This window comes from Camponotus vicinus, unplaced genomic scaffold (genome assembly GCF_025532165.1).
Source record: "Camponotus vicinus isolate PSW18456_S1 unplaced genomic scaffold, iyCamVici1.0 SCAF_5, whole genome shotgun sequence".
Taxonomy (NCBI): domain Eukaryota; kingdom Metazoa; phylum Arthropoda; class Insecta; order Hymenoptera; family Formicidae; genus Camponotus; species Camponotus vicinus.
The window spans coordinates 5,153,382-5,164,394 of record NW_028141977.1 but is presented as its reverse complement, the minus strand read 5'-3'; the positions used below and the strand labels follow the sequence as shown (position 1 = coordinate 5,164,394).

Genomic DNA, 11,013 nt, shown 5'->3' with positions numbered 1-11,013 from the left:
ATATATATATATATATGCATATATAATATCTCTAAGCAAATTATATATATATATATATATATATATATATATATATAATTTGCTTAGAGATATTATAATTAATTTTATTATAATTAATATATATTAATTATAATAAAGATATTATAATTAAAAGATATTAAAGATATTATAGATATTAAGACCCAATAAGCACAAGTACGTCCTATGTACGTACGACGAACGTACATGCTGGACATAGTGTACATCCATTGTATGTCCATATCGAATACAGTAGATGTCTATAGGACGTCCATTGTATGTCCGTTTGCAACTCCAATGGACATCCATAAGACGTCTTTACTGGACAAACTATGGACAAACTATGGACCTGAAATGGACGAACTATGGATCTAATGAACAAATTTTGGATCTTAAATGAACGAATTATGGACCAAATGGATGAATTTTGGATCTTTTATGGACGAAATTCGAATCTTAACTGGACATACTTCGGACAATTATTACGCATGTATAATTCATAAATAATTAAATAATTGGTAATAATTAATAATAATTGTATAGAAAACTGGAAGAATATTTATTTTTGATTTATATTGTTATTCTGTATGTACACTGGCAAACACTGATCTCTGTTTCCTGAGATAAAAAGGTGAAAATTATTATTACATTTTATTATATGCAATAATTTATTCTCCTTTTACCTCAAAAAACGAATCAATATCCGCCAATAAACATTATTACACTTTATATGTTTTACACTATCACATGTATTAATTCATATATATTTTGCATATCAACATTTTATCACAATGGTACTTATATATACTTTCAACTTTACAAGTATCATATATCACATTGTTTTACATATTGCATATCACAATATTTTATTATCAAAATATCTATAAACTAAAACTCATAAACTAAACAAATTTATAAACTAAATGCATAAACTAATATATATACGTGTATGTGTGTGTGTAAACTATAAAGTATATAAACTAAAAGAAAAAAATATTAAATTGGAAAGAACAGCAATATATAAAAATTGAAAAGAATAATAATATTACAATAATAATTAAATTAAAAAATTAATTGTTGTTATTTTCTCCTTGGTTTTTATTCTTATTATTGCTGCGTTCCTTTGCTCTTCTTAACCATTTTTGAATCGCTTCTTCGCAATCTTTATTGGTGGAGTTTGGAATACTCTTTTTAGTAGAACCTGTAATATGTTAAAAACAAATTAACAATTAGAAAATTGTACATAGATAATATATTTATCTAAATTATTTGTTTTATTTGTTATATATTTTTATTTATATTTATTTATTATATATTTTTTAATATTTATTTTTTTATTTTATTTGATAATTATCTTGACGTTTTGATCAGTCTAGTCTCTCATAGTATGATTTTTATTCCTTGATATTATTATAATTAATGCAAATTTAATTTTTAAATAAGTTATTAGTAAGAAACGTGATATTTCTAACAGTGTTTAAAGATTAAACAAAATCTTTTTCTTTTAATGATACATAGAAACTCTTTAATTTCTTACCAACTGATGAAATTTCGTTTTGGTTATTTGACATTGATGAGCAGCAAGTCAAAAAAAGGAAGTGAGTCGATGAAATTGTTCAGTAATGAATCATCGAAATCACGCGGTTCACTACGGACTTATATAATAATTTAAATTAAAAATATTTAATAATTATAAAAGCGCAGAAAATTCTGCACTAAGTTCAAAATATATCTAAATATACAAAGTATAATTTGATATGCAAGATGTTCCATTTTAACTTACACAGCAAATATCTCTTGAACAATGTATAAAAATATTTCAGACAAAAGTTGTAAAATTTCGAAGAAGAAAGTTAGTGCTATTAATTTTTTCCTAAAGGGTGAGTTTCTAAGTTATTTGAAAGTCTTTTTTTTAATAAAATTATCTTGTTTTTTTATGTAAATAGATTATTAACGCCTTCTTAACAACTTCTTTCTCCTTCGAAATCCTACAACTTTTGTCTGAAATATTTTTCTCTAAAATATATTGTTTAAGAGATATTTTGCTGTGTATATTAAAAAAATGATATACTCTGTATATATTATTAACTCTCTAATGGAATTTAATAGTGTTATAACTACATATATAATTATAAATATTATAACTAAATATAATTAAATATACAAAGTATAATTTGATATATATATATATATATATATATATATATTATAGTACAGCGGTTCTTAACCTTTTTTACGATGCGGACCCCTTCTTATCACATTATTTTCATGCAGCCTCCCAAGTATTAAGTAATGTAAAATTAAGTTTCTTGAAAATAAATTTTCAGAAATTTTCATTTTAGAAAAAAAAATCTGGAAGAATCCGCATTTACCTTAATTTAAAGTTGAAAAACAGCATAAACCAATTATTTGTCTAAACGCAATAATTAAAATTATTAGGACATTTAAAAATGTTATCTATTTTCTATTTTGTAATTGTCCGAATTAAAATATTTTTATTACATGTATTTCTTTTAGTCTTTACTGCTAAAATTTACTCATATACAGAAAGAGTAATGCAAGAAAAAAATGACACGCGACTCACAGACTCACACAATCAAGGACGGCTTATGTCATGCGTCCGTGTGCGCGCAACCAAGTGCCGCTCGACCAAACGCACATATACGCCTGAGATAAACGGTTCATATACTTCATGTAATTGTTTTTGCATTACTTTTCCAACGAGGATTACACATAAGTTCGTAAACTTTGTGTTTTTTCCGCTATTTTTTCGAGCTTTTGCGGATCCCCTGTGAGGACATCGCGGACCGCCAGAGGTTCGCGAACCCCAGGTTAAGAACCGCTGCTATAGTGTATATATCAAATAATACACAATATATTTAGTTATAATACCAACAATGAAAATAACTAACAAAAAAGTCAGTTACAATTGATTCAACAATAATCTTCAATCTAAAACAGTGATTTTAAATAAGTTAAGTTAAAGATAATCTAATAAACTATTTACCAATTATTAAATCGGCTATTTTTAGTTTATTAAATGTTTTCTTTGCCCGCCTTCCTAACCAGCTGTAAGTAGCTGCAAGATCATTTGTTATTACCAACTGTAAAGCTCTTTGTATAAAATTATATATGGAATATCCACCAATCTTTGAAAGTTCATTCATCTGCAAAATTCAAAATAAGAATAATATATTAATTAAAACTTTTAACTAATAATATTGTAATATAATGTAAAAAAATATAGCATGTATTTGAAAATAATAGATATTATAAAAAATTACCGCAACGTTAAAATTTTTTTCTAAATTTAGATATTCCTCAACACGAGCTAAATCTTCTTCAGTTCGTGCAGGAAAATCAAACATTTGCAAAAAGGAGATTTCTTCTTGTACTTGATTCACATTATTATTTGCAGCGAGATTATTAATAGATGTAGTTAATTCCTGGAGTGCATCTGTGTATTGCCACATATTTGCTTTTAGTATATTTTGTTGACGAATAATCTCTTTGAAATATTTCTCTAGAAAAATGGAATTTATTAATAAATTATTGAACATATGCGCGCGCGTAGTACGTAAATTCGATAATAAGTTTAACAAAAAATATATATAAACTGTAGATTAAATATACAGGCGGGTGTCACTTAATTCGCGCCCACTATTTACATAGTAATATTCCTTATGGAAAACCTTGTCAAAAAGTTCTGAACCTTTTTTTCTATAAAACAATAAAGAAATAATTATTGAGTAAAGTATAGTTAAATAGCGCCGAGCTTTAGCCTGGCGTGTGTTAGTGAGCCGCACACTATTAGACCCGCGGTTCATTGACGCGCATTAAACTAAACCTCAGCGCTGTTTGGTTATATTTTACTCAATAATTATTCCTTTATTATGTTATAGAAAAAAATGGTTCAGAACTTTTTGACAAGATTTTCCATGAGGAATATCACTGTGTAAATAGTGGGTACAAATTAAGTGATATCCTCTATACATACCGCAATTGTATTGTAAATGTAATGGACAACATTTGCATTCATTCATAAATGGCCGGTCATTGCTATTCAAATCTTCGTTATTATCAAAATCTACACATTATAATTTTATATTTTAGACACAGTTAATTATTATGAAAATATATTATAAAAATAATTTGAAAACCATTTGATTTTGAAGTGCCCTTTCGAAATTTCTCAGTATTTGACAATGTGCTAATATTAGTAGCTTCATCATTGCTCTTTTTTTTCGGCTTGGTTTTTATAAAAGTATTGTCTTCTGAAGAAAAAAACAATTGAGGATCAAACTTTAAATGTAAATTTTTGAATTCATAAATTGATTGCTACTGTTTTATTTTATTTATAAAATTTTTATAAAATTTCTTTAATATATCAGATAGATAAATGTATACAAACCGTTTGTTGGTTTCATACGTGGAGGAGTCGGTAATTTAGTGGCGAATTGGTTGTCATTGTTATTATCGTCTGACGACGATAAATTACTCTCTTCAAATGAGGAGCCATACGTTTTTATTGTGATTTTCCTTTTAGACACGGCTAATCTACCGCTGACATCAGAATTTATATCAGAAGAATATTCTGCTTTACGACATTTCTCTTTTGCTATTGAATAATTGTCTGAAACAAAATAACAAGTGACATATAACGTAACAAGATACAATAAATAATTTTTTTATTAAAATATAATAAGTAGTATATATTTACCGAAAGTTCCATGTCTTAGAATCCGAACAGGATATGAGGGCCAACAAGTTTTTGGTTCTTCGTGATTTCTAATTGCTGCAGTTATTTTATCAAATGGAAGCGATGGCCAATAACACTTATTGTTAATTAACCAACTAGATGGAACCGCTTCTACGGTATCTTCGTCCGTGAAAATGACGATTGTCCACGTTTTTGCCATATTTTTCTACACATTCTCAACAATTTGTACATAACTGGATGCATCCAGAAGTACGACCTTGAAGTGAGCGGTCGTACTTCTGGATGGACCCAATAATTCCAGATCACAATAATTCCGAATATTATAAATGTAGAATCATACCATCAATAAAATTTATTTCACAAAAGAATAATTAATATATTTTTATTATTTTATATTCATAATTTAATATTAATATTTTATTAATAATTTGTCAATTTTAATTACAAAATATTATAAATAGAATTAACATTACTTAAATATAAAATATAAAATTCAATCGACATTACTTAAATAATATTAAATTAAAATTTTTTAATATGTAAAAATAAAATCATAATCCGATCATAAAGAGTGAAGTAAAGGAAAAACAACAAATTTATCTTTAAATTGTAATCTGACACATTTATGCAATATTTCATTAATATTCCACCTTTGGAGATTCTTACTAATATTTTCCACTAAATGTATACCTAAATCAGAAGATTTACATAGTTCATTATAAAAATCTGTTATTGATTCATATTTATTTCCTATTATTACTGCATTTTCACTGTCTATACTAGCAATATTTTTAATTAAAATGATGTCACCATTGCTTAATCTACAACAATTATCTGGTTCTTTTATTTTCAAAGTAAAATTAGGAAACACTATATTTTCCCACTGACTTCTATATAAATTTCGATCTAAAGGGCCATTATTATGTTTATTTAATAATTCGGGTTCGATATTCAATTTATTTTCTTTGTTTAATTCCACGAAGTTTTCTTCATGTATACGATTTATTATTTGTTGTAACGGTTTATCTTTTTTACGAATATATCCTTTTATTTTTTGCATATGATTTTCGAAGGGGTAGGCACTGTAATTTTGTAAAACACTAAATTTTTTTACATCCTCATATACATGTAACAAATTATGTATATTAATTGTACAATTGTCTTTACCATACAAAATGATAAAAGATTTTACAAAATAATTAAAAAGAGAATTAGCATAATCTAAATGTTTAATATGAGGAGATGATAAAATAGTTACAGCAACATTCAAACACATGAAATTGAGATAAATGTCATGACTGAGAACAGATTTTAAAACTACAGGCCCTGTGTATAGTAAAAATTGCCTGAATTCTGTTGCCTTCCACCTTCTACTTTCTTGTAACGATCTCGGTTTACGATTGAATTCCAATGGAATATTTTTAACTTGATTTATTAATAAATCAGAAATTTGTGAAATTTGTGTATGAGAAAATTTTGTTGGTGGTTTACCAAAACACCACAAATGTACTAAAGTTCTTGTAACGCCCAGATCAATTAAATGCATTGGCTCTACAGGAAAATCATTAATCATATTTAAATCTTTAATTAATTCAAGATCTGAAATTTTTAAATTTACATGATGTTCTTCTTGAGTTTTTGATCTAAATTCAAAATCGGTTCTATCACGAAATTTTCTTAAACTCGAAAAACAAACTCTACCATTAATATAATCCCCCTCAATATGACATTTTGTACACGAATAATAACCAGTATGACCTTTAGTAAATTTAATAAACGCCTTAGCAGGCGTATCACATATGAAACCTTTAATTTTAAAAGGATAGTTAGATTCATTTATTGTTATACCATGCGTTGATAAATCGATAGCTTCATTGATAAAATCTTTTAGAAATACATTTGCATCATTTGGTTTTGTTTCTCCGTGATATATGCCTACAATACCTACTTTACAACGATTTTCAACTAAACTGCATAATATTGGCCACAACTGTTGATTTGAACTTTTAAAAAGAGGTAAGTCATCAATATTTATATAAACTTCTACTTGTTGTAAATTTTTTAAAGTTATAAATGAAAAGTTTCTGAACGCAATTATTTAAACCGAAATGAAAATAATGTCCTGGTTCAACAATTTTTAAAGCTATTTTTCTAGGAGTTTTCATTAATACGCGAGCATCCGAAGGCAAATCATTATGTTTTGACTTTAAAATACCTAATAATTCATTCAGAGCAATATGAGTAATTTTATTTTTCAGAGCCCAAGTAGCTAATTGAGATGCTAACGAAGATTCATTAGCTGTATTATTGAAATTTTTATTACTAATTAATTCATCGTTATTCAAAGTATTTTCATTATTCGAATCATTGTTGTTATCAGATTCATCATTATCTGAGTCAAAATTTTCTATATCATCTATATTGTTATCTATATTGTTATCTATATTATCTGCTATATTGTTATCTATATTACCTATATTGTTATCTATATTATTATCTATGTTATCAATCTCAATAGTGAAATCATTATCCAATTCAATGTGACCATCAATGCATGGTGTTGTAATAAATTCTTTATTAATATCATTATTTTTATTTAAAAATTGAGCAAAATCATCAGATTTAATTAAATTTATTGAAATATCTGTACAGGCTTTTGCGCGCCTGTAATATTTAGTAGAAATTTTAGGCATACTTACTTTTTATTTTCTGTATAACAGTCTCTAGTGCAATCTCCCAAAACCTGGTGGTCTTGCGCTCCAGAATTAAAACTCTATAAAATAAAAAATGTCTTAATTTATATTTAAAAGTACTTATTCTAAAGAATATAGAAAATAAGAATGTGTTCATGATGCATTTGTATTTTAAACTTTCATATTTTAAGTCTATGTGCTAACAATAAATTAAATTAATATTTTATTTATATGACAATACATATTTTTTATCAAGCAAGAATAGAGTTTAAGGAGCCTATTCTGTAACTTTTAACAATGTTGTTATGCATTACTGCACAGATTTTGTGTATCATATAATAGCTGCGCAATGATACACAACAACATATCATTAAAATATAGAATAGATTCCTAAGTGTACAGTATTTATTTATTTGCTTATCGTAATTATAATCTCTTTTAAAAATATTATAAATATATTATGAAATAATTCTGCTTTGATATTGAATCTATTCAAAAATCATCGTTGGCTGAGATGTATTCACATAAGCTAAACACTGCCACATTTTTGAAATTAATTTATATTTTTAAACATTTTTATTGACATTTTTGTTAATAGTAATAATTATAAGCTAACAAAATCAATAATATACTAGATATATATCAAGCATTTTTCAGATTTTTACATATATTGTATCAAAATTACATATTCTCAATAAAAATACAATATAACAGTAACATATAACATTATAATGTTATAATTTCGTATTCAATAATATGTAACTGCAATGTAATGTGTCTTGTTTATAACAGTTACATTTGTTGAGTAGGAAATTATAACATTAATATATTATATATGTTGTTAGAGTATGATATTTTACTGATGAGAATATGTATATGATTTTGATTCAGCACAGAAATCTAAAATATGCATACATATATAAGATATATAATTCATTTTGTTAGCTTGTCATAATTACTATAACAAAAAATGTCAATAAAATTATCTACCCTAACAGCACATTGTGAATATTTCTCCATCAATGATGACTTATTTCAAACAGAATCAATATTATCGAAGCAGAATTACATCTTTGTTTTAAAATAAATTATAATCACGATAAGCAAATGAATAAATAGTACTGTACACTTAATTGTATTCTATTCTTGTTTGATAACAAGAAATACATGTATCAATAAAATATCAAATTTTTAGGTTATAAAATTGCCCAAATAATTTTTACAAATACGTGTAAAACACATGTACTACACAATTATACATATACTTACAGTTTTAATTCTTGTATCCGTACAGTCGTATCCTCTCTATTTTGTAGCCGTTAAAACGGCTGATTGATTATAATACTTCACTGAATCTCACGATTGGAATCCAAACGTTCACTTTCAGGAAATAGCGGTAATCGAGCATCGATCAACGTGTCGCGCGTGTCGCGCGCTGTGATGACGATCGATATTATTGGCTCTGCCATTTGTAATATTATTTTCTTTTTTACCATTGGCTATGCAACTCGTGAACTAAATATGAATCGTGCATTACACACAATAATTGTTAGTGTTAATTTTTTGATCACAAATGCAAACAATGAATTTTATGTAATACTTATTATCATGTAATACTTATTATTTATTATAATATTACAGATGAATTACGATAAAGAATTTGTAAATTTTCATCCTTTTTGGAACAAAAATGAATAATCCAAAACAAGTCCATGTACGAACATCCATTGGACGTATAGTATACATCCATAAATTAATTATATAAAGTGGATTTCAAATGGATGTCCACTGGATGTACATTTATTATTAGACAATGTACGTACTTATATGGACGTACAATGGACAACTGTTTTATGTCCATGGATATATGATCGTAAAATGGACGTAAAATGAATGTCCATAAGATGTACTGTGCTATTTGGGGAGATATTATAGATATTAAAAGATATTATAGATATTAATAAAAGATATTAAAAGATATTAAAGATATTATAATTAATATATATTAATTTTAATATCTCTAAGCAAATTATATATATATATATATATATATATATATATTTTATATACAGGATGTTCTAAAAAGGTATGTCAAAAATTTAAGGAGATATTCCTCACACCTGAAGGATGAAAAAATGTTATATGGACATAGGTGCGGAAATGCTTATTTCAGGAGTTATGTTGAAAATACTGTTAGCTGTATAACTTACACAAGGAAAAATTTAGCATTAATTATTGTAGACGACAATCGTTTAATTAGGCTTATTTATATTTGGTTTTAATGTGACCTTGAGTATGTTACAATAAATGTTGAAAATGTTCACCATTTTCCTGAATACAAGCAATGACACGTCGACGCATCGATTCACGGACACGTTAAAAAATGCCTGGCGTACAGCGGATTGATCCGCAACCTGCAGTGATACGGTCACGAAGATCTTGAATATCACGCACTGGTGGCATTTTTGAACGTGTCCGTGAATCGATGCTGAAAATTCAAAATTGAATATCTCAGCACCTAATACAGCTAGAAGGATTTTACAAAAAGCATTTTAAAGGTTCGTATTTCCAGTTTTCGAAATTTTATCACAATTTTGTACGACAATTTTTCTGAAAATGGCGGATAACAAAACAAAAGCATGCAAAATTGAAAAAAATGGTCCGAGTTCGCCACGGCACATGGCGAGAGTTTGATGTTGCAGCTCAATGAAATAAAACGCATATGATAGTACAGAGTCTGCTATTTAAAATGCTTTTTGTTCGTTTCGATACAATGATTTTTTGGAGAATTATTCGCACTTAAAATAAAAACCTGCCTTCTTATTCAAATGCGAATGTCTCGGCGAAAAATCATTGTATCGAGATGAATAAAAAAGCATTTTAAAGTTCTGTTATTTTATCACAGTTACTTTCAAGGTCAATTTTAAGATTGACAGAGGCACTTTTAGAAAAACGTTTGATACAAAAGTTTCTTATTTTTTCACGTACAATTCGAATCTGTAATAAAAAGTACCATGTTCCCCTAAAAAAATTCAACTTCCGATTCAGATGGCGTATTTCCGGTCGGAATCAAAAGTTGAAAATATCACCATTTGATAGAGCGTACCTGATTTACTTAAAAATTGTTCGCGATTTTTAATAAAAGCCATTTATTTTCATTTTAAAAGGGGTGTACGGATGGTCTGGGACACCCTGTATACGGGTGTATCTGAAATGGTGCACTAAACTTTAGGAGCGTATTCTAGAGATCAAAATAAGACTTTTTTTTCTTATGAACATCCACAAATGAACCCCCCTCCGAGCTAAAATTCGAAAATGTGTGAAATTGACCAAACACCCGCAACGCAAATTTATTTATCTCTCAAGAGAGGGTGATAGGTAACATCAAAACCAAGGTCAAATAATAAAGTAATCCATAATACAGCTAATTTTCAATTTTTTCCCCAAACTTTAGAGGCCTCTAGCGCGGAGGGGGGTTCATTTGCGGACCCATGTTCATACGAAAAAAAGTCTTATTTTGACCTCTAGAATACGCCCCTAAAGTTTAGTGCATCATTTCAGATACATCCTGTATGCAGGGTG

The 11,013-nt window shown here is 27.2% G+C and overlaps 1 protein-coding gene across 6 annotated transcripts; it reads right to left on the bottom strand.

Moving 5' to 3' along the window:
* Positions 1-766: 766 nt before the first annotated feature.
* On the bottom strand, positions 767-8,999 carry LOC145971590 (uncharacterized). 6 transcript variants are annotated; one of them, XM_083099444.1, is made up of 10 exons: positions 8,701-8,988; positions 7,438-7,511; positions 4,739-4,943; positions 4,430-4,651; positions 4,179-4,292; positions 4,016-4,105; positions 3,303-3,541; positions 3,026-3,185; positions 1,556-1,673; positions 1,079-1,219 (listed from the first exon to the last, which is right to left on the bottom strand). In XM_083099444.1, the coding sequence occupies exons 3-9, from the start codon at positions 4,935-4,937 to the stop codon at positions 1,579-1,581; spliced, it is 1,119 nt and encodes a 372-aa protein (XP_082955570.1). In that variant the 5' UTR covers positions 4,938-4,943; positions 7,438-7,511; positions 8,701-8,988; the 3' UTR covers positions 1,079-1,219; positions 1,556-1,578. The 6 variants fall into 6 exon arrangements, with proteins under 6 accessions (XP_082955569.1, XP_082955571.1, XP_082955565.1 ...); XM_083099443.1 differs by lacking the exon at positions 1,556-1,673 and having other exon boundaries at positions 767-1,219; positions 4,179-4,289; positions 8,701-8,998; XM_083099445.1 differs by lacking the exon at positions 1,556-1,673 and having other exon boundaries at positions 767-1,219; positions 3,303-3,475; positions 8,701-8,991.
* Between the last annotated feature and the right edge of the window lie 2,014 nt (positions 9,000-11,013).